A 25,734-nucleotide genomic window follows, 5' to 3' on the forward strand; every position below is an offset into this window, starting at 1 on the left:
TTCGAAATGTAAATCAATTCAAAGCTCCATTGGATTTTCATTTCGAGAGTTTTAAGTTATTTCTTAGATTAAATTTTTTTAAAATTATTATTTTAACTGTAATTTTAATTTTAATTTTAATTTTAATTTTAATTTTAATTTTAATTTTTATTATTTGAACAGGCAAAGAAGGATGAAAGTAGATTGAATGTTGTTGAAATGAGATCCCTGAGGCGTATGTGTGGTAAAACCATGTATGATCGTGTGAGGAATGTGGAGATCCGCAAAGAGTGCAAGGCTGATGTAAGCATAATGAGTAAGATTAAGAGAGGGACGCTTAGATGGTTTGGGCATATACAGTGAATGAGCGAAGAAAGGAGTGTAAGGAGGATATGATGCAAATGCGAATGGTAGCAGAAGTCGGGGACGCCCGAGGAAGACATGGCACGATCAAGTGAATCAGATACTTAAGTCGGGCCATGTCAAGAGTCAGAATAATAGAAGAGTAAGTATGAGACGATGTATGAATGTGAATGAGGCAAGAAGTGTATGCCATGACCGAGTTGTTTGGCAGTCCGTCCTCTCTGCCTACCCCTGCGATTAGATGCCGACTATAATGTCAGCATATACTGTATACGCCCAAACCATCTAAGCGTCCCTCTCTTAATCTTACTCATTATGCTTACATCAGTCTTGCACTCTTTGCGGATCTCCTATCGCCTGTTAGTTAGTTAGTTAGTTAAAATTATTATGAAATCAGACATGAGCGCATCAAATAATAAAAATTCCTAAAAAAAACCTGCAAACAATTTTTTCCAATTGTAGAAATGAGATGATTTTGAAATGCTTAGTACAATTTTAATAATGGCACAATAATAATGTATTGCACACCGATACACATCACTGTAAGTGTGAGAGCTTCCTATTAAAATTATTATTTTAGTTTAAAGAGAAAGTTAAAACAAAAAACAGCTTTACTCTAGAAGGTAATGCATAATATATGATAACAATAATTTTAAACCATTAATAAATAAATAATTTACCCCGCTAACATTCTTGAAGCCAGAGAAGTTACTGTTGTCAAAACTATTAATGTTGACCAAATAGTAGTCGGGTTCGTATTGCGGTTCAGCCCATGACACCGTGATGTCAAATGTATGGAACGACCGCTGGCTCCTGTCCATCTGGTCTTCACTGAATTCCCCAGTGGACTTCAATTCATCACTCAGAGACACGTTGCTAGGGGGATCGGGAGCTGCAAATGATATTAATTGAATGGTTAGTTCAGCAATACTCCATCTGTGGCTAATAGCCTGCCTGCAGTGGCAAATATTTCCAAATAAAGCGAGCCCAAAACAGATAAGGGTTTTCCAATTACATTTAGATTCGGAAGTTTCACGGAATCCTTCTATACGGGCGTCTCCCCACAAAAACACGCACGTAAATAGTCTCGTTCAGTATGACGAATGTATCCAGACAAAATATGAAAAGCCTTAATAAATCCTCCGAAAGGAACCCCCCTGTGAGATAACTTACAACATACTTGTTAAAGAATGACTTATGACACACTGTGAGGTTCTCGTGGGTGTCCAGACAGGTTAAAGAATGACTTACCACACACTGTGAGGTTCTTGAGGTTGTCCAGACAGGTTAAAGAATGACTTACCACACACTGTGAGGTTCTTGTGGGTGTCCAGACAGATTTAAGTATGACTTACCACACACTGTGAGGTTCTTGTGGGTGTCCAGACAGATGAAAATATGACTTACCACACACTGTGAGGTTCTTGTGGGTGTCCAGACACGATGCTGTGAGGAAGGTGTAGTAGGATGGTTTGCTTTCAATACCCAAGGTTTCCGAGCGCATTTGGAATGTGTAATTCATTGAGTATTTCAACTCGGATATCTTCATGATGAACAGGTCATTGGGCTAAAATAATACGCGATTCATTAATAAAGCACTCAAATAGAGAGTTTTTTGGCTTTTGCCAGCCATTCATACTAGTGTAGCGAGTACTTACTGTAAATCATTATTTCATTCACTAGTGTGGAATAGGTGTTGTGTCCCAATAAAAATATGTCTATATGGAAAATGTCCCTGTAAGTGAATACATAATCTAATGTGCTTGTTCAAACATATGTCTATGCGAGTGAAAAAGACGGCATAAACTGTCAATCTTCCATACATTTCTGTTTAGTGGATCTGCCAGTATCATTGTGGAATTATGTCCTACATATTAATGAAAAACAATTTAGGCAAAAATTATCTTTTAGCTAGAAAACATAAAAAAATATAAAAATAGCGACCAAATTTGAGTCGCAACTTAAGAAAGATGCGTCCGCGAATATGTTAATCAGGTTTTTTTGTAGTTACTTTCATATCAATGTTTTCTCATCTTTTCAATTTTCTCCATAATATTTAATATGTCATTTAACTTTTTAATTTCACTTCATATTAAAAAATAAAATTGTATTACGTATACTTACAACTTCTAATTCAAATTCAAATTGAAAAACCGTCGCTGAAGTCCGTCCTTTGCCGGAGAAAACAAATAAACGGTAGGAACAGGTGCGGACTGAAATAAGAGAACATATTTTATTAGGAAAATAAGTGATAGATACATTTAGACAAAAACAGGGTTCTCTAGTTGTTAAAATTGTTTTAAATGAATCACCAAGAAAGAGGTAACGTTTTATAAAGATTGATGGTCTAAGTACATAGTTTCATATTAAGGCGAAGCTTAATGCCAAATCACTATTTAAATTAATCTTTATAACGAATTGGTGTACATTATGAATACCAAAAAATATGCTTTATTTAAATTGAAGGTTTTCCTATCGTTTCGATTGAGTAGAATGCATATAAAAAAATAAATTACTAAATAAAAAATATAAATGTAAACTGCTAAAAAAAATATTTTTTCAATAGAAATGCATGAACACATAAAGGATATAACTTTAAAAAAATACAGTATTGTAGTTAAGATTATCTGTGACAGTTTCATTTGATTAACTTTTTTGCTTTCTTATAAAATAATTCACAAAATAAATACAAACCAGAATTGTGCTTGAAATCGAACGTTTCTAGACTCCGTTTGTCAAACAATTGTAATGCCTATTACCTACGATATGAGGTATATCAAAAATATACACATTTTTGGCTTGTAGCTTCTCTTAAGTAGGTATGTATATTTTATGGTGTTCATAAATTTGTTTATTTTACTTTTCATCTCGTTCATTCATGGGAATCATATTACATGCATTACAATTATAAATATTACATAATATAGACAGTGGCTGATGATAAAACATGCACATATCTATCAAAATACAGATGATTCTTCCCCCCCCCAACGTTTTGAGCATGCATGAGGAATGTTAGCACAAGTCTTCTAGCTAACCGAGAATCACTAATCTTGACGTGTACGACGAAGGAGGTAAAATATCAGTTTCCTTATACCGATGTTGGGAAAGTGGTGGGGCCCCTCCAATGTACTATTTTGACTAGCGGAAAAGGGACAGTAAGTTTATATACTATGTTCATTGTGTTGGAATATTCGAGGGCTTACCTATATTTGATTTGATTTTATTTATACCTTGTCATTATTTTTAATACCCATTTGAATTCAGTCTCGAAGATGATCACATTTAGATAAAGTGTATTTAATAACCTTTAGCATTTTAATAACAATTAAATAAAACAATATAAAAAAGCTAAAATATGTTTTATATAACCAACTTCAACACGCTTTGCTTTGAACCCTGATTTACTGTGAAATAATCAATGACTTAAAACAAAAATTAAAGTTTAAAATTAAACACCCATGTGCAAGTTATGCGTCTGTGTGATTACTGTGATGAAGTTAAACAAGATGGGAGGACGTATACCTTCTGCAGGCCACCATCTCAGGTTGGCTTCGAATCCCTTAGAGACATCATTGTCGATACAGACAACATCTTCCAGAGTGATGTTGACAGGTGGTTCCAGGGTAAAGTTGGAGGACAGGGTCCACAGCTCTTCTGTGATCTGCGACTCTCCCAGCTGCGCCGTGCAGTTGTACGCGGTCACGCGCACGTAGTACTTGGAGGTATCGTTCAGGTCCAAAAACTTAACGTAGCTGCTATTAGTCTGGAAGAATTTAAATAATGAAATCCAAAGACTTTTTGAAAATGTGAATACCGTACCAGCATTCCAACTGCTCCCAACCGTCTGCTCGACCACGGACTGGACTTGATCTTTGATAATACATTATGTACCGATCTACTTTTCTCATTTCTCTGTATTACACCATTTTTGATTTTTATAAACTTTTATTCTCTCTCATTTTTCCATATAAAATAATTTTCTTATGCACATTATTTTTCCTAAATTTTTGTAAGGTTTATTTATTTATCTGCTGCTATGTTAATCTGTGAGAAATAATTCAGATATCTTATATCATTATTGGAAAATACCGAAAGACTAGAGATATGAGTTTGTATATTTAGGAAGTATGTTCTAGAGAGATGAGAAGGCTGACAGAGGTATTGAAAGAAGAGTAAATGCAGGTAACTCCATTAATGGAGGACAAAACACAGTTGGCACTAACAAAAGATTGTCCAAAGAAGCGAAGTTAGCAATCCACAATGGAGTGCTGGTACCTACCCTGGTGGTTTGATATCACAAAAGGTGTTAAATAAGGCTGCGTAAAGTCACCGTGGTTATTCAATCCATACATGGATTGCGAGAATTGAAAGAGGTGGAATTGGGCGCGAATTTGAGTAATCAGAAAGTCTGTTGTATGCTGATGATGCGGTGCTGATTGCTAACAGTATGGAAGATCTACAGTCTAGGACGAACAAAGTATGTATGAAGAATGAGTTAATGATGAATGTAAGTAAATCTAAAGTGATGGTGTTTGAAAGAGAGAGTACGAAAACAGTGTGCAATACAGTTGTGAATGAGGAATACTTGGAGCAGGTGGATTAGTTTGTGCATTTAGGAAGTATGTTTACGAGAGATGTGAAGGCTGACAGAGATATTGAAAGAAGGGTAAATGCTAAAAAGGTAACACCATTAATGGAGGACTGAAGGCGGTTGGTGTTAACAAAAAAATGTCCAAAGAAGCGAAGTTAGCAGTCCACAATGGAGTGCTGGTACCTACCCTGATGTATGGAAGTGAGGCATGGAACTGGCAGAGAAAGGATTAAAGTAGACTGAATGCTGTTGAAATGAGATCCCTGAGGCGTATGTGTGGTAAAACCATGTATGATCGTGTGAGATATGTGGAGATCCGCAAAGAGTGCAAGGCTGATGTAAGCGTAATGAGTAAGATTAAGAAAATGACGCTTAGGTGGTTTGGGCATGTACAGCGAATGAGCGAAGAAAGGAGTGTAAGAAGAGGTGACCGGATAAATCATCAAAATTATAATTCATCACATCTTTAAAAAGTTATATAAAGTCATGGAAAGTGATGAAACAAAAACTTTATTAACTGGGTTTTAAGTAGGTTAGGTTAAGTTAAATTTTTGTTTATTTTCTTCGTTTTTAATGACTTTATATAACTTTTTAAAGGTGTGTTGAATAGTCAGTGTGTTGAGTTAGCATGGAACCGTAAGAAGAATATATGATGCGAATGTGAATAGTAGCAGAAGGCGGGGACACTCGAGGAAGACATGACACGATCAAGTGAATCAGATACTCGAGTCGGGCCATGTCAAGAGTCAGAATAATAGAAAAGTATGTATGAATGTGAATGAGGCAAGAAGTGTGTGCCAAAATCGAGTTGTTTGACGGTCCGTCCTCTCGGCCTACCCTTGCGGAGAAACGGCGTGATGGTTAGTTACTGTAGATATGAGCCGTCAGCCAAAATGTTGATATTTGCAACTGGCCGATAAGCAGCATTACTGCAGCACTGGCATTCGAATTACGAATTGTACTGAATTGTATCTCGTGTGACGTCAACAGATACGATTGAATACGTTTTACCCATAGACATATGAATATTAGTAGACCTGCCCTAAGTGATTAAAAGCGTATTATTCCCCACTCCCCATACCGGTTCCATTGGAGCCGGCTGGGCTCGCGTATGGCTTCCCGTGAATCTTGAGAATGTGACGTCATCATTCTTGTTCGAACTAGCGTCGAGCTATGGTCGAGGCATTTTACGAAATAACACGGCAAAATGGTGGCTTGTGGTATGAAAACTTGTAAAAATAGATGTGAAAAAGAGAATAAACCCAATTGTCGTATTACATTCCATATATAAGCATTATTTTACTTTATTTTAAGCATATTCACATCGTATAATATGGATCAGTTGTAGAAACATATACTATCACAATGAGATACGTCTGAACACAAAGCTGGTTGGTTGCTGGGAAGTAAATTATGAACCTTTATTAAAGTGTCTTAACTAAATACGTAAACGAAATATTCGACTCTGAAAATAGAAGAAATTTATTTTGCCGAATTTGGACTTCGCAAATTTGTTCATAACGTGGCGAGTAATTTGCGCTCCCATGTAAAAATGTCTATTCATTCAAAAGCAGATTTTACTTTTAAGAACTAAATGGTATTATTATAATGCGAGATGCCTATATACTGTCAGATCGATTTATTGACGAATCACAGTCAGCTTTACCCCCTTCGTTCTTCAACAGTTGATTTTACCCCTCATCTTTAATTTCTAGTCTTATATGTCTGTGGTTTTACCCAATTCTCTTTGAAAACTCATAACTTTTGGAGATAACGAAAAAATATCACTGTAGTTATTAACTCTTTAAATATAATATATATTTTCACCAAAAAAGACAACTCATTCAAAATATATAAATTCTCAACTTTGGGGAATATAAATTAGGGTTCCGTGATAACTCCTCAAAATGACAATTCAACACACCTATAAAAAGTGCTATAAAGTTTTAAAAAGTGATGAAACAAAAACTAGGTTAAATAGTTACATATGTAACCTATTTAACTTAGGACAGGTTGTTTCGGAGAATTAGAACAATTCATCAAATTTCAACGTTCATTTTCGGGTTCTGTGAAAGTCCTATTCAAGTTCTGTTGTTATATCATTATAGGCTAGTTGCTTAACAAAACTGAAATAAAAACAGAACTTGAAAAAATCTTTCGCAGAACTTGAAAATGGACGTTGAAATTTGATGAATTGTTCAAATTCTCCGAAACAACCCGTCCTTAGTGTTTGTTTCATCACTTTTCATAACTTTATAATGACAACTCAACACACCTATAAAAAGTGCTATAAAGTTGTGAAAAGTGATGAAACAAAAAATAAGTTAAATAGGTTACAAATGTAACTAACACACTTATAAAAAGTGCTATAAAGTTATGAAAAGTGATGAAACAAAAACTAAGTTAAATAGGTTACAAATGTAACTAACATATTTATAAAAAGTGCTATAAAGTTATGAAAAGTGATGAAACAAAAACTAAGTTAAATAGGCTACAAATGTAACTAACACACTTATAAGAAGTGCTATAAAGTTATGAAAAGTGATGAAACAAAAACTAAGTTAAATTGGCTACAAATGTAACTAACACACTTATAAAAAAGTGCTATAAAGTTATGAAAAGTGATGTTGAATTGTCATTTTTATGAGTTATCCAGTCACCATAAATTAGATCGGGGAATATTCCCAAGTGCATGTCACTAGTTAGGATGCTGGCGAATTCTACAGTTAATGTTTTATATATTGTCTTATTTGTGATTTCTTTAAATAAAAGGGAGCGAATAAGGGATGGAGATGGGGATATTTACCACAAAGGCAGAGTCCACCACAAGTAGGCTGTGGGGTGTGTTGGGATCGCACTCGGCCAGCAGCTCTGCTAGAAGGGTGGGGGGCTGCAGGGGGGAGGAACCCCGCAGTTCCCACCCCACCGTCAGCGACGAGTTTCCGCGGCACAAGAGACTCGGCCGCGACTTGAACTCGTCCAGAGCCAGTATCGGCAGACCTGAAAGAGATCGAATCACTCATTATCATTATCAAGTTTGTTCTTATTAGTGTCAGGAGTGTTTAGAGCAGTGTTTTCCACCGTTGGGGCATAACGCCTCATAGTTGGGGCACTACGCTTCAGAGATGAGACACGTAGGCATTCCACATATAAAGGGGAATACTCGTCGATCATACAAAAAAATGCCTGAGATGTGCAAAATTGAAATATACGCCAAATTTTACTTAAAATATAATGAAACCCGTTGCAATTTCAATAAGTATCTAAAAAGACAGAAAATGTGCAGAATGTAGATAATATACTGCTTAAGGCAATGCCATACGTAGTAATACAAAATCTTGTGTTTTTGGTTTGAAAATTTGGACGCCTAGAAATGTTTCAGATGGTTTAATTAAATACTGCAAGTAGAATACATCTTGGCCTTTGAAATAATCGAGTATTTTTTAGATAAGTCTTTTTATAAGCCCAGAAAAAAATAATGTAAAGGCCTATGAAAAGTGCTTTAAAGTTCAAAATCTCCTACTTACGAACCCATTTTCGGTTATGATTTTATTGTATATTGTGGCAAATTAAGTAATTTATAAAATGATCGAAAAAATTTTTAATATTTATGTCTGAACATTGACAAAATAAAATAAAAGGCACTTTTTGACCATGTTTTTTTCTTGCATAAATCAAAACAGGCAGATGGTGTTAAGCGGGAATTTAAACCTTATCGCCATTTACGTAAGGGTTGTTATTGATAGCGGCTCAATTTAAAATATTACACGACGTATTGCATCGCCTTAATTGTTTAATACACAATGTATAAGTATAACCACCAGAGTGGAAGATACTACCAGTATCGCCCTGGTGTAAGACCACCATTCAGAATTGAAACGTTGCTCCAAATGGCTTTAGCCGTGTTTAGTGACTAGATCTGAATAGCCAGGTACTTCCCCACCTTCCTCTTTCCCTTCCCCACTTACCTTCAGCCTCACAACATCCCCCAATTGAGGATGCCATAGTCTCACTGGCTCCAGACGGGAGCAGTTGGGACTCTTGTGAGGTATTCACTATAAAAACGAGGAAATCTATAATTGGTTTCTCAGTAAAGTAAATTGTACAAGTATTAAACAACCAAATAACTGTTAATTTTCCTAAAATAAAATATATAATTACAAAAAGAACATGATACATGATTTCTCCTAAGCATGAGTGCGAATTTGTAACAATAAGCTATCCGGATATCCGTGAACATGAATGATCGCAGTAAGAACATGAGAATGGGTTTAGCTTAGTATGAGTGCGAATGTGTCTTCTTAAGCTTGACTTTTTTGAACGTGAATAGTTACACTAAGAATATGAGAATGGTTTATCCTAAATATGAGTGATAATGTGTGTAATAATTACAGTAAGAATAGTTTTTCTTAAGCATGAGTGCTATTCTGTCTCATTAAACGTGATTTCTGTGAACATGAATTATTGCAGTAAGAACATGAAAATGGTTTATCCTTAGTGTGAATGCAAATGTGAGTGATTAAATTTGACTTTTGTGAAATTGAATAGTTACAGGAAGAACATGAGAATGGTTTTTCCTTAGTATGAATGCGAATTTTCGCCATTAAGCTTAACTTCTGCGAACATGGATAATTGCAGAAATTTAATTGCAGTTATAATATATGTATTAGAATAGGTTTTATTTAATTTAATTTGGGGGTTCATATGTTTACAAACATATTACAATATGATTTGAAAATTTACCTGCTGTTTAGTTAAAAAAGATGCCGGTGGGGCATCTGACTTTTGAAAAGATTACGGTGGGGCATGGCATAAAGAAGGCTGGGAAACACTGGTTTGAATGGTACCTATAAGAAGTCGGGGACGCCCGAGGAATACTAAACGCAATATCTCTGCACCTGAATTAGTGCAATTAGTCGATGTAATATAGTTTTTTATCAGTGACATTGTTGTATACAGTGGTGAATGCTGGAAGAAGTCGAAGACGACCGAAAAAGACATTAGCAGTAGCGAAGCAAGTGGGGTCCTCTATTAGTGGGTGCACGCCATAGACATATGAATATTAGTAGACCTGCCCTAAGTGATTAAAAGCGTATTATCCCCACTCCCCATACCGGTTCCATTGGAGCCGGCTGGGCTCGCGTATGGCCTCAAGTGAAATTTGAAAACGTGACGTCATCATTCTTGTGCGAACTATGGTCGAGGCATCATCGGTTCATTTTACGAAATAACACGGCAAAATGTTGACTTGTGATATGAAAACTTGTAAAAATAGACGTGAAAAAGAGAATAAACCCAATTGTCGTATTACATTCCATAAGTAAGCATTATTTTACTTTATTTTAAGCTTATTCACACCGTATTATATGGATCAGTTTTAGAAACATATACTATCACATCACAATGTAGCGATTCTCAAGTGTGCTCATCGTTGTTTACTGGGGTAAGTAAATTATGAAACATTTGTAAAAGTGTCTTAACTAAATACTCTGAAACTAACTACGACTCTGCAAACAGAAGAAATTTACTTTGCCGAATTTGGACTTCGCAAATTAGTTCATAACGTGGCGAGTAATTTGCGCTCCCATGTAAAAATGTCTATTCATTCTAAAGCAGATTTTACTTTTAAGAACTAAATGGTGATATTATAATGCGAGATGCCTATTTACTGTCAGATTGATTTATTGACGAATCACAGTCAGCTTAACCCCCTTCGTTCTCCAACAGTTGATTTTACCCCTCGCCATTATCTTCTCGTCTATCAATTCCTATGTCTGTGGTGCACGCATTGCGATTAAACACAGCGGTTTTGGGATAGCTGAAAATGCTATTTCAGCACTGAAATAGAATTAAGGCGAAGCTTAATGCTAAATCACTATTTTGATTAATTTTTATAACGAATTGGTGTACATTATGAATACCAAAAAATATGATTTATTTAAATTGAAGGTTTTCCTATCGTTTCGCTTGATTAAAATACAAATAAAAAAATAAATTACTCAATATAAAATATAAATGTAAACTGCTAAAAAAAATTTTTTTCAATAAAAATGTGTGAACGCGTGAAGGAAATAACTTTTAAAAAATACGGTATAATGGCTAAGATTATCTGTGACAGTTTCACTTGATTATTTTTTTTTGCCTTCTTAAAATTATTTCCAAAATAAATAAAAACCAGTTTTGTGCTTGAAATCGAACGTTTCTAAGCTTCTTTTGTCAAGCGATTTTAATGCCTATTACCTAAAATATAAGGTATACCAAGAATATACACATTTTTGGCTTGTAGCTTGATCTAGCTTCCATTTTACGTTTCGAACGCGCATATTTGGCACCTGTCATTTAAAATAGCTGAAGTCCCCGGCGTTGTCCGCACTTTACGCAGAGTTTTTCGAAACATCATGTAGACAGTGACCTTCCTCTTGTTGTCAAGTTTGCAGAATTTCATCAAACATCGGAAGAAAACTGTAGATTTTTATATAAAAAAAATTCCTGACCACCCGCTCACCCCAACCTATCGTATTGCATTCAAAACACGATGTAAGCATTGTAAACCCTCTCCAGATGGCACTAATTCTTCTTCTTTCGTATGGTGGGGGGGGGGGGGGGTTAGAGGGGGACATCTAGGCTGCGAGCCATTCTAGGGCCTCAGGCGTCGCCATGTGAAATTCATCAATCCCGCCGGGGAATGAATGTAGCGGGCATTTGTTTACCTCATGTGATGGCAATAATAATAACAATCTTTCCAGAAAATTGGTGCAGTAGTTTTTATACTTTATATAAATATAATATGCATGTATTATACATATAACTATCCGGAAGAAATTCTCGAAGAGAGTGAAAACCCTTTCAAAATTCGTCCGGTAGTTTAGAAGAACTAACCGCACAAACAGATGCGGATATCGATTTTATTTTATACTATTAAATAATAAAGATTAAAGATTCAGTGTCTAGAAAACTGTTTAAATGCCTTTATTTCGTATTGTACAAAAAAAATGGATTAACCAAAAACAATGTTTATTAAAAATAAACCAAATTCCGCGCACATACCGCGAAACTTTGGAATATATTCAAGAAAAACTTTGCAACAAATGTTTTTTTTTCATTACTGCCCCAAAAAATTGTTTGAAATTATTATTTTTTTGAAGTTTACAAAATTTTTCTTATAAATACCCTTTTATAATAATTTTAATTTCTCCAGCTCAGTCAGTTGTTCTATAAATATAATTGATTTTGAACATAAAATATTGTATGTCTTTATCTTACTATAATTGGAACATATTTCCAAATGAATAACCGCTGTTACTAGGCGTGTACCTAACGCCTCTCAAACTGCGCATAACCAGGACAAAATTTGTAAAACTAAATAACCGCACACGTGGCGCGAACCGCCGCTTGCGATTGCTTCGTTCCTTTCCCATAATTCGTGGTTCGGCTAGCGTAAAATTTGTCCTGTTTATACGCACCCTCAGATGTTATCCGAACACCTGCATCACGTGCAAAACTAAAACTGCGATTACAATAAACAATTTTTTTTGGTAATTAGAACTTCTTTGTTCAAAAGATTTATTAGGAATTTTTTTTAACGATAGGTCGGAAAAGGTCTCACTTCTAACACTTTTCGTTTTTCTATTGAGTGAAAGGCGAAAGCATTTTCATTGGTTTCGACCAAAAAAAAAATTGCCTACGGCGCTTATTTGTTTTACCTGATAGTGCGTGCCGTTCACAGCGCCTTGCAGATTAATCGTTAATAAAAAGCACGATGTAAACAAATTGAATGAATGAGGTGTTCATAGTTTTCCTATCTTGTTTGTGCAATATTATAGTTCTTGAGACTTTTCACCCGTTTACGAAGCAGACATATTCACCCACTTCACCTCTTCAAAGTTCTTCTGAATGTAGAGTTTGCTTGTTTTATTTATTGTATTTTACCATATTTGGGTAAAAAACAGCACAAATAAATATTTTATAAGAAAAATACATTTGCCAGTACAAGCATTAAAAATTATTCACGATAATATGAATAAATGATTAACGAAAAAAATATTAGTAATAGTGGAGTATAGAGAATAATATCTTAAAAAAACAAATGAAAATATATATACGCAAAATTAAACCACACAAAATAATACATACATTGTAAAATAATGTAAGCAAAATGTTCAGAGATAAACAAAATAAAGAAAGAAAACTACACAATAAAAATGAAAAAAAAATAACTTAGGACGGGTTGTTTCACAGAATTTGAACAATTCATCATATTTCTAAATCGATTTTCAAGATCTGTGAAGCTTCTATTCAAGTTTCAAGTTATTACATTACTATAGGCCAGTTGGTACACAAAACTGAAATATTCATAGAAGTTTAATAGAACCTTCACAGACTTAAAAATATCCTCTCAAATTCTGATGAATTGTAAAATTCTGTGAAAAAATCCGTCCTTAAATGTCTTACACACAGCAGGGTTAGAGAGTTTGTAGTTTAAGTAGGTATAGAACAATAATCAACCGGTCAAACGATTTTAGGAATATTATGTCAAGTCTGCCAAAACGTTTTGGGAATGTTATGCCAAGTTTGCCAAAACGTTTTGGGAATATTAAGCCAAGATTGCCAAACGATTTTGGGAATATTATGCCAAGATTGCCAAAACGTTTTTGGAATATTATGCCAAACGTTTGCCAAACGATTTTGGGAATATTATGCCAAGATTGCCAAACGATTTTGGGAATATTATGGCAAGATTGCCAAACGATTTTGGGAATATTATGCCAAGTTTGCCAAAACGTTTTGAGTGATCGCTTGCCATAATGTGCCAAATTTACAGAACTTAAAAATATGGGGTAAACGATGAAATGTGGTTTGTTTCTATTTAAATACTGAAGACAATATTAGTGATTTTTTCAAACGAAAATCTGAAACAGAAAAATCAGAAAAGGAAACGGTCACATCTGGGACTCGAACCCAGGACCCTTGTCTTTCCGGGACAATGCTCTACCAACTGCGCTAATGGGACCCTATCCTACTCGGTCACTTTTAACTGTATCATACTTCGAATAAGAACTAACAACGTAGTTATAACGTCAGTTATTCCGAAAAATAATAATTCATTTTCTAGACTTGCAGAAAAAGTCAATAGATGTCGCACATTAAAAATAAAAACAATAAGATAGGTTTATCTATAAGACGCTGTCTAGGATTGCATTTAGTTCGGGTTGAATCTTGCGATCATACATAAAGATAGTTGCCAATAAAAATGTGCGGTGAAAAAATGAAGACAACGTTGGTAGTTCTTATTCGAAGTATGATACAGTTAAAAGTGACCGAATAGGATAGGGTCCCATTAGCGCAGTTGGTAGAGCATTGTCCCGGAAAGACAAGGGTCCTGGGTTCGAGTCCCAGATGTGACCGTTTCCTTTTCTGATTTTTCTGTTTCAGATTTTCGTTTGAAAAAATCACTAATATTGTCTTCAGTATTTAAATATTATAATTTGAGGTTTTACTCAATAAGTTATTCCGAAAAATAATAATTCATTTTCTAGACTTGCAGAAAAAGTCAATAGATGTCGCACATTAAAAATAAAAACAATAAGATAGGTTTATCTATAAGACGCTGTCTAGGATTGCATTTAGTTCGGGTTGAATCTTGCGATCATACATAAAGATAGTTGCCAATAAAAATGTGCGGTGAAAAAATGAAGACAACGTTGGTAGTTCTTATTCGAAGTATGATACAGTTAAAAGTGACCGAATAGTATAGGGTCCCATTAGCGCAGTTGGTAGAGCATTGTCCCGGAAAGACAAGGGTCCTGGGTTCGAGTCCCAGATGTGACCGTTTCCTTTTCTGATTTTTCTGTTTCAGATTTTCGTTTGAAAAAATCACTAATATTGTCTTCAGTATTTAAATATTATAATTTGAGGTTTTACTCAATAAGTTATTCCGAAAAATAATAAGTGGTTTGTTTCGTTGGTTTTAAACCGCAGTAAACAGTGTAATGTTTTCATATTAATATTTTGAGGAATGGTATTAATTAAATAACTTAGTATATGTATTTATATATGACGCCAATCGCTGGAGTGGATATACTCCTATTTAAAACGTCACAATTATAATTTATTTAAAAGCAATGTCACTATACCTTACGAATAGCCTTACTAAAAAGAAACGTGATAAGGGACGTATTTGACTAACTTTAACCAGTGATTCCTGACATTATTTGGAGTAAAAAATGTAATTTTCGTCTCCGTCGACTTTTTTTTGGTGTTTTTTTTCTATAAAACATAAAGAAAATCAGTAGGAATTGGACAGCAAGGGTTGGTGTGAGGATTTGGGCGGTTACCCTGCTGTGGTGACCAATTTCGACGAATTCGAAGTATTTTAAAAATTTACAAAAAAATTACGCTTGCCTCTTTCCTATCCCGCAAAAGGGCGGAACCCATTTTTCGCTTTATTTCTCATCTAAATATAATACTTCAACGGATAATATATTGGTATTTCACTAAAAGTTTTTCCGGAAACCTAACTATTTATTCGTTAATGGCGTACTATCCCGCTTTTAACCGGATTACGAATAATTTGAAGAGATGCTTAATAGTTTTCTCCGTATGGGCTCTAGACGCTTGGCAGCACTTGTAGTATTCACATAAAAAGGTAGATAGATACTCGATTCAAGTTTTTAGTGGAGAGGATATTTAATTAAATTGTAACCTTTATATATTCCAAATATCAAATTATATTACTAGATCTATGCTGCAATTACATTACATATTACAAATACCAACTGATATTACTTGATCTATGCTGCAATAACATTATATTACAATTATTGTAATTTTTCCATTCGATCAAATTCGGCGAAGAAGTCGCCCTTCAAAAGAATGTAGGTGTTTTATTTTTGCCTAAATGAAGGTCATATGTACGCATTTTCACGTAGCAACAACGAAATTCTCGTATATTTTAGGACCTTGAAAAACTAATGCTAGGAGAGGCCTTATAATATATTCCAGAAAAAAATATCACCAAACACCAAGTAAGTTTATCCGATAAGTTTCTTCGTTGTATAATGAATACTTCCGATTTTATGTCCGGGTTAAATCTTCCCAATAGGAAAAACTAAACCCTTCCACACACTTTTCCACAAATGATCATCTAGTCAATCAACATTATGCAAGTGCATTATATAAGTAAAATAAATACAAAACAATACAAGAACAACACGTCAACTCACCAGAGATCAAATGGGAAAATAATTCACCGACTCCAGATATATTCATATCAGAGGGTTCGGCTCGGTAGAACTCCTAACAGGGCCTATAAATCCTACTGATCCCTCAACATAAATATTTAAAAAATCTTTCGTTATCCTACATGTATTCAAAATGACCGACTTTTGCATTTTTATATATAAATTTTTTGATAGATCTAATACGCCTACATTTTTAATGAGATAGCTAGGTATAATGCCAGTAGCCGAAATAACGAATGGTAATATTTTTATAGTCTGAGAATGCCAAATTCTTTTAATCTCATTTCCTAAATCTGTGTATTTTCTTATTTTTTCATTAACAGATTCTTGAATATTACAGGAATTTGGAATAGCGACATCAATGATATAAGTTATTTTTTTTAAAATTTTGTCATGTAAAAAAACTATATGGGGTCTATTATGACTAATCGTTCGGTCTGTTAGTATAAAAATATAAAATATTTATATATTAACATACAAATATTACAAACCTGTGATTTTAACATGATGAATAGTGATACATGATTTCCGTTTATTATTTTTTATATGATTAAGTATCAAAATTCGGATTTAAGTGGTTGCAAAATAGTGTCAAAAAACATAATATATATACTTAGTTAAAAACGTAGACGTCATTTTGCTGTCCTATTACATATTTTCCTAATAAAAGAAAAAAAATCTACCACACGTCGCCACTGTTTAAGCTGCTACACAACGCGAGGGGACCACGTAATACGCGCTTTTTCACGTACGTTACTGTGCTACTGGAACGAGACGGAGTGCGTATCGCGTGACCCGCTATACTGTACCAATCTACTCAGTTGCGATGACATGTGATGAATTTTTTTTCTTGAAAAAAAAAAAATCATCGGACAGCTAAATATCTAATTTTTACTTTTAATATGCCCAGGAATCGCTGTGTTAAAATTTTTCGGGTACGTGCTGTTATACATTGTATAGATAGATTTTTTTAAGATTCAAACAGCTTTTTTTATACAAATATAAATAAATACACAGGAGGTTGAACGATGAACAGGACAAAGCCAAGAAAGTTTCTTATGGTTGGTTAGAGATAGGTTTAATTTTGCATTAAATTAACAAGAAGTGTTATACTGGGTACGCATATTGGGAATTGTGAGTTATATTGGGTACGCAAATGGGGAATTGTGTATTATACTGGGTACGCATATGGGGAATTGTGTGTTATACTCGGTACGCAAATGGGGAATTGTGTATTATACTGGGTACGCATATGGGGAATTGTGTGTTATACTCGGTACGCATATTGAGAAATGTGTGTTATACTGGATACGCATATGGGGAATTGTGTGTTATACTGGGTACGTAAATGGGGAATTGTGTATTATACTGGGTACGCATATGAGGAATTGAGGATTTTTTCCTAAGGTGATCGAATTGGTTTTGACTTGTATAAAATTGGTAAGCCAGTCGTGTCCAGGCCGTTATTTAGAATTCTATAAAAATAAAAGTAAATGTTCGTTTGTTAAAAATCTTAAGTATCCGAAAGTTCTTTGCCGATTGCTTTGAAATTTTGACGCAATTCAATTTCGATGCGTGTGTTTTATATACCTTTGGGGATCTATTGCGAGAAAGTCGGTCGTGAAGGTCACAGTGTTTATTGAGTGAGTTTGCCGTGATGAGAGTTGATGTAGGACTGGTGTTGTATTCACCGGACGCTGGCTGTGATGGCTGGTCAAGCGCGGGTCAGTGAGTCGACGCCGGGCGCTGGTGACCGGGAATCGATGACGGTCAGACACTTGCGAAGAACGTGGGTCTTCAGGCACTCCAGTGCTGACGGGAAGGCCGAAGGTGCGGTGGACCTTGTAGGCGGTTGAGCGGGAGCTGCGTAGACCAGTGAGGATGCTGCGTGTCCACGTGGTGGTCATGGTGCGTGGATGAAGCGCTGGTCAGAGGCGCTGGAACCAGGGCGTTGTAATCCGTTGTAGCGCTGGCCAGGGACGGTGGCCAAGGCACTAGGATGATGTCCCGATGGAGTCCATGATTGAAACCGGGCGGAGCCGGGAATATTGTCCTTCTCGCAAAGGTGCACGGCTTAACACTCTCGAGATTGGTAAATTGTTGGCGGCAGATTGTTGACTGACTGACTGACTGCTCGCTGCGTCGGGCTTATTTATACCGTACGGCCGGCGGCAACACTAGGTAGGTGAAATTGCAACTGAATTGGAGACACTCGCTCAGTCTGGGTCTTTCGGGAACTTTCGGCGGCACGGCAATTATGCATAGGTGATAGGCTCGAACCTTCTGGTGAGTTGTCGTAATGTGCCAGACCGACTGCGACGTATTGTCGTAGGTAGGCCACGTTGTTTACGATCAATTCTTGGTAGCAATTTGTAAGTACCTAAGTAGGTCGAGCTGCTTATTATTAATGAGACAATTCTGGATGTTCTCTTGTCGCCACATACCTATATTATATAGATGTTATCTTTGACAGGTAAAAATTACAAACATATTTTTAAACAGCGCCATCTGTTGGACGTAAAAGCAACACGCGCTATTGTTTATTTCTCTGCAGAGACATACTGAGCTACAGCAACGCGTGGCGGGGTAAATCTAGTTTTAGATAAAAGGATTGGATCAAAAATTAAACGTCTTGTGTGAAGGGAGTTAAAGTTAGATTCGGTGTTATCTGTCAAGTGTACAGGCTACACAAAAACCAGCAGTACAGTTTTGAAGGGCCGGTACACCCTGTGTGATAGGGTGGGGGTAGGAACCTGGGAGGGGTCGCATTGTGTCGGGAGGGTCGTGCCGTTTTCAGTCGTTACCATGGTTTTCACACTTCTTCCTGTGGGGCTACCTGAAGGAAATTTTTTTTAAATATCGGCCTCACACCTTGAAATAACTCAAGAATCGAATTCGGGAGGAAATCCATGTTATACCTAGCGAGATGTGCCAAAATGCGGCCGAAAACTTCAGAAATCGCCTTCATCAATGTATCGCTGCTCGGGGGCATCATCTTTCTGATGTCGACTTCAGGGCTTATCGAATAAAATAAAATAAACCCCATTCCAGTAAGTAACGCCGTTTTTTTTCAAATAGTCCTTCAAAACTGCACTGTCTGTTTTGCCGCACGCGGTATATTCAATATATAATTTATATGTGCGTATCTTATCTCTTATAAGACATTCAAACCTACAAGGTTCAATGAATATCATATAAAATAATATGTGTTGCTTCCGGCAGATATATTACTGCCTTTCCTATTTCACTTGGAAATTCAATGTTAAATGTTTGCCAACCGACATTTTTTTCGGTCTAAAACAGGGGCTGGGGATTTTTTTTGGGCACAACCGAAATGTGCCAATATTAAAATTTATCTCTGTGACATTATTGCCTTCTAGACTTGTAAGTTAGGAAAAACTGGACACATAATTGCTTTCAAAATGGTGGAATGTGTCTGTTGTACAATTACTTCTAACAGTGAAGAGACCCACCGATAGAAGCGTATTTTAGGCGTGTGCCAGAAGTAAAGTATAATATTCCTTACTTGGGGTTAAATTGATTAAAAATGTTCAGATATCGAATTTTTTTCTTGAACGTAATCGATTTCATCAGATAATTCGGAGGCCAAAACAACAAAAATACTCTCCGGCGTAAACATGGAGAGTTCTGGCGTTATGAAATTTACTCAGAATTTCAAGGCGTAACCTCAACTCCATCACAAAACATTAATATGCATTTTTAATTGCAAAAAATAAGAAAAGATAATACATTGCATGTTTTCCATAATTCAAATTGTATGAAAATATGTTTTTTATCAAGAAACTTGAGCGGAGCCGGGTAGTAACTAGTAACTGCATGGGTGTGTATAAAGATGTTTTTCAACAAGATCGTTGAAACTTGAGCGAAGCCGGGTAGTAACTAGTAACTTCATGTGTGTGTATAAAGATGTTTTTCAATAAGATCGTTAAAACTTGAGCGAAGCCGGGTAGTAACTACACGAGAGTGTATAAAGATGTTTTTCAACAAGATTGTTAAAACTTGAGCGAAGCCGGGTAGTAACTACATGAGAGTGTATAAAGATGTTTTTCAACAAGATCGTTAAAACTTGATCGAAGCCGGGTAGTAACTACATGAGAGTGTATAAAGATGTTTTTCAACAAGATCGTTAAAACTTGAGCGAAGCCGGGTAGTAACTACATGAGAGTGTATAAAGATGTTTTTCAACAAGATCGTTAAAACTTGAGCGAAGCCGGGTAGTAACTACATGAGAGTGTATAAAGATGTTTTTCAACAAGATCGTTAAAACTTGAGCGAAGCCGGGTAGTAATTACATGAGAGTGTATAAAGACGTTTTTCAACAAGTTCGTTGAAACCTGAGCGAAGCCGGGTAGTAACTAGTAACTACATGAGTGTGCACAAAGAATTTTTCTGTGGGTTATTTCATGTTTAATAAATTTTATGGTTGAAAAACGTTTTATAAAATTTTCAAACCGTTTTACATAAAATATTTTAATGGCAAGGTCCGGTTTTTATTAATCTTAAATGTAAACCCGTAGGGTTCCCTCTATTTGAGATTTTAGTAATACGTTCATCAGAAATAATTAAAATGCGAGCGTCTAGCAAACCCCCGTTATTAGAGTCTTAAGTCGCCTTAATGCGAAGGGGAAAGTGTATTTCATTATTCATTATTATTCATCTTGAAATTCCAGAAGGCCACGTAATGTGCTAATTTTCGTCTGGAGTAATAATTATTGATATTTACCGCAGTTAAAATTCTAAGCATGAGAATCCTTGAGTTTACGATATTGCTCACAATTGGTACCTTACCATGGTAACTAACTAACTAACTAACCATCACATCGTTTTCCGCATTGGTAGTCAGAGAGGACGGTTTTTGTTTTCATTAGTACACATTTAATAAATAATATATCTAACTTACCTAAATATTTCAATTCGGGCCCGTTTTCACGGGGCAAAAAAATCTCACTTTTAAAAATCTATCAAATCTAGAGTGTTTATTTATTTAAAAAAAGTTATTTATGTTCAAATTAGAGAGTGAACCTTGGAGGAATAATGAATAAACTAGCAGTTAAAAACCCGCTCCGCGGGTTTTTTTCTGGTAGGCCCTGCGGGCGGCACTTACTTAAAATTCGCCCATTTTAAGTGATATTAACAACAGTTACATAATAGATAGATATCAGGTCATTCACAGAGAGAGGGTCAGTATATATAGCTTAAACACGGAACAGGAAGGAGTTAATGTATAATAATATGCTAAATTTACGCATAATAAGAATGACAGTTGTTTAAATAAATGAAATTTTACGTATTTGTGAAGGATTATTTCAAATGAAACACTATTATTGACTACTATTATTGTCTACAACTAATATTAACTGTTACCGTACCTAATATAATTAGCTCATAGGAGACTTGCAGTGCTTAAATATGTGTTACAACTGTCAATGTCTATATGTTGAAACAGTATCGTATAGTTTGTCACAATTAAATATAGTTATAACAAAGTTGACTTTAATAATAGATTATTACATATTGATTAATTGTACCCGTGTTTATGGATAAAAGGAGGGTAATTGTGCGATGAGATTAGCAGTCGGTTTAATTAAAAGGTGTGAATTTTACTCCAACTGGTGGTAATTCTTTACCTAAAACTGTTACTGTATCTAATAAATTTTAAAGTTAGATTATAATATACACCTTCATCAGGAGAGTAAAAATCTATATATAAAGGTAGATTATTACAATATAGCGTCCTTGAGGTGATATCTCACAAAAGCGGCGCTATTCAAATTGTCCAATTAATAAATAAAGATATTGTTTACATTTTATTATGTACGTATGCATTGATATACAACGGAAATAGATAAAATAATGTTATCCGATTAAACTTTATTTTATTAAAAAACAAATAACTTTTTTAAGATCACTTTATTATATACAACCAATACATGTGTCATGAACGAAGTATACACCGAAGTCAAAAATTAAATATAGATTACAATTGGAAAAAAGAAGTGGAAGGAGGGGGGAGGGGTAAGAGTAGGCTAGGTTTATAAGAATTAGGAATTACAATATGAAAGAACAGTTAAGTGGGAAAATATTTAAGAGATAGTTTATAAAAAAAATTCTTGTTAATTATATCTGCTTTTATAAACATGTTCTCTTATTTCTAAAATTTCTAAATTATTTATTTGCGATGCTTTATATTCTGTGTGAAGTATTTTAAGACCTGAAAAAAAAAATAGCATGTAACCATAAAACAATATATTCATAAGACAAATAAAATTTAATAACGGTTATTCTAATAAATTGAAAGTTGAAATACTAAATAAAAAAATTAAACATATTCTCTTCAAACGGTATTTTTACCCTATTTCTTAAGATATAAATAAACAATCAGAATCAAAGCATCGCAAATAAATATTTTTTAAATTTAAGAAATTAGAAAACATGTCAATATAAAATCAGATATAATTAATAAGCAAAAAAAAATTATAAATAATAATGAAAAATGCCATTGCAAAGTTTAAATAAACTTCCAGAAGAAATCTTCTTATGAAACGCAATGGTCAAGTATTTTTGCATATTTAAATATTCGCGCCAGTTATTTGGTTAGTTCTTACACCGCCAGAGGTGCGCTCTGTCGGCCAGCTATTGCCGCGGCCATATTGAATGAACGCGTGCTTTTTTCGTCAAACGTCAAACATAATCACGTAATTGTGGATAATTTTCACTGTAATGTAATTAATCCAATGGATTATGAACTTTCTAAAACATATTTTCTTCGATATTATCCAAAAATTGTATGAGCAGAAACGATATTTTTGAAGAAATATCGTATTACATGTGGCGATTCTTTTTCAGTATGAAATCGTGTCTTAATTTTTAATGTCTTATTTTTTTTGTATCCAGTCGCCTGCAAACCGAAATGAACCTTACGGTTGCTTAAAATTGAGGGGCAGATTGGTATATTTTGCCTGCAGACCCCCTATGCCTAATTTAAGAGAATCACACAATTTTAATTTGACCAATCAGAGGGCCTACATCGTCCAGACGCTGGGACAATAATACTATCAGATACAGAGTGTTAAGGGACGTCACGGAATCTGAAATTATTTGAACATGTAAATGAAATTTTGGTCTCCGGCGACTTTTTTGAACCTGAAATTATTTAAACATGTAAATGAAATTTTGGTCTCCGGCGACTTTTTTGAACCTGAAATTATTTGAATGTTTTTTGTCTTTCCTACAAAAACATAGAAAACCTGTAGGAATTGGACAGCCAGGGTCCATGTTGGGGTTTGGGCGGTTACCGAGCTGAGAGACTAGTATCGACATGTGGAAGAATTTTGTTTTAAAATTGTTTTTGAAAACAAAAAAAAATAACCTCTAAAATTCAAATAACATTTTTTACTGAAAATAATGTCAAGAATCACTGGTAATGTACGTCCCTCAACACCCTGTATATTCCATCCAAGGAGTAAAAATAAAATTTTAAATGTTTACTGAAACTTATTTGTTAGTTTGTTACTGTCCGAATTCTGCCGTAGGCGACTGTATTATTAATTATGACAGTGGAGGTATTTGGATTTCGTAGAAATCGAATTTATATTAGAAATTTCAATTGGTTTTCACCACTTTTCATGTATTCTCTAGTTCATTTTAAGACATGGTTGCGTCAAAGCTAAAACCAGTCGACTTCAAAAATATAATTGACTAAACAGAGGTGCTAAATAATGCTATTTACAGACACAAATTTCATTTATTAATATTTGTGGGTTTTTACCTGTTTTTTTGTTCCTCCAAATGTGTCTGGCTTTAATCCTTCAAGGGTGGTTAAGGCCATCATTACAAATTATGGAGAGAGGGAAGGTGAATTTATATTTTAATTTAGTTTAAATTGGCAAATTTCAAGTATATGTAAGTATATAAGCATAAAAGTATTAATCTAAGAAAAACTGACCAAGTCTACATGGATAAGTACTTTCCTTGCAGATTTTTGCATATTGACCAAGCCAGTCTATGAAGTTCTGCTAATCTCTACTAACAACTGACAAAGTCTACAAGGACAAGTTTCCCTGCAGATTTTTGCATATTTACCAAGTCAGTCTGCGAAGTTCTCTACGAAAAACTGACCACGTCTAGTTGAATACTTTTCCCTGCAGATTTGTTTTGTCTACGCAATAGTAACAACGACTTGATTTAGTCAGCATCAGCATCATTTAACAGTTGTACTGGTAAACGTGCTGCGAGTTTAGATTACCAAAACATACCTTTTAAATCGGAACTGCGCGATAATCAGTTGTTATTTTAGTCCAATAAGATTCTAAGTTCTTTAATGTTGCCTTTATATTTTAAGTAACCAATAAAATGAGAGAGATTCATGTCAGAGATCTCGTTTCAATTTTATTTTTGTATAAATAGGGTACGATTCCTCAAAAAATTTATTCATGGTGTGAATCTATTCCCACATGCCGTATTAACAGTAAGAATAGAAATCCCGAGACAAGATTTTTCTCAGAATCCGAAATCACGATCATTAAAAGTAAAAATTTCCTGTCTGAGGGCGAATTGTTTCACAGTACTCAAATTTCAAACTTAATATTCAAATTCTGTGAAAGTCCTATTTACAAAGTATTGTGAAACAACCGGCCCGTGATGAAATAATAACAGAAATTTTACAGAACTTGAATTTAAACTTGATGAATTTTGATGAATTGTTTGAATTCTGTGAAACAACCCACACTAAATTCAACTCTTGAATTATCATATCAGCGAAAACTGTAAGTAATGTTTTATTCAAAAAGCAAATGTTTAATTCAATATTAACACAAAACATTTCTAGTATCATGTATTGTATGAAGCAAAACCAACTTTAAATAAAAATAAATAAATAAATAATTTGCGAATCTACAAGTTTGCATTTATGTAAGACATTTAATGTTATTTTTCCAACAAACAGGGATATTGATTTTTCCTTTTATAACATAAATTAATAAAAAAGATATTAAATATAATGTATATATTGCCCAGTCTACGTATTGAACACGTATTGTTGTGAAATAATATATATTGTAATTTTCCACTCAGATTTTCAACTGTTTGACCTTCACGAATTAGGATGTATTTTAATCCTTAATTTTCAAAACCGCGTTGAGTAAAATTTAATGGAAGCGTCAACATTGAGTTTCGCGAAGGGCACTAACGGACTTTTAACGCAAATGGATTCGTTGTTTCTTTCTATTACTGTTTTTAATCTATTTGTGCTTTAAAAAGTATGTTAAGCCGAATAAAATACGTATTTGGATATTCGTACGAATAATAACGGATAATTCCATGCCTCTATCTAACCCAAGGCTGCCCAACCTTTTTAACAGTTGGGCGAAATTGACGATTTTGAATCACTGGCGGGCCACTGAATACCTGACGGTTCCTATTTCCATGGGGGGGGGGGGGGGTTGTTAGAGAATTTCTATAAAACATAATTCCCCACAAAAAAAATTCAAAATGAGTGCTCCCCACAAAATATTTGAAATCCATGGGGGGGGGGGGTTG

The 25,734-nt window shown here is 34.7% G+C and overlaps 1 protein-coding gene across 1 annotated transcript in view; it reads right to left on the reverse strand.

Moving 5' to 3' along the window:
- Positions 1-25,734, reverse strand: part of tor (tyrosine protein kinase receptor torso) — an 88,535-nt gene that overhangs the window by 21,776 nt on the left and 41,025 nt on the right. The window contains exons 3-8 of the mRNA XM_089639132.1: positions 7,743-7,936; positions 6,295-6,335; positions 3,868-4,108; positions 2,467-2,555; positions 1,750-1,909; positions 1,023-1,234 (exon numbers count right to left, since the gene is read on the reverse strand). Of these exons, the coding sequence (XP_089495258.1) occupies positions 1,023-1,234; positions 1,750-1,909; positions 2,467-2,555; positions 3,868-4,108; positions 6,295-6,335; positions 7,743-7,936 (937 nt within the window). The remainder of the gene's footprint in view (positions 1-1,022; positions 1,235-1,749; positions 1,910-2,466; positions 2,556-3,867; positions 4,109-6,294; positions 6,336-7,742; positions 7,937-25,734) is intronic.

This window comes from Hesperophylax consimilis, chromosome 13, assembly GCF_061612785.1.
Source record: "Hesperophylax consimilis isolate HC1 chromosome 13, BYU_Hcon_1.0, whole genome shotgun sequence".
Lineage (NCBI taxonomy): Eukaryota > Metazoa > Arthropoda > Insecta > Trichoptera > Limnephilidae > Hesperophylax > Hesperophylax consimilis.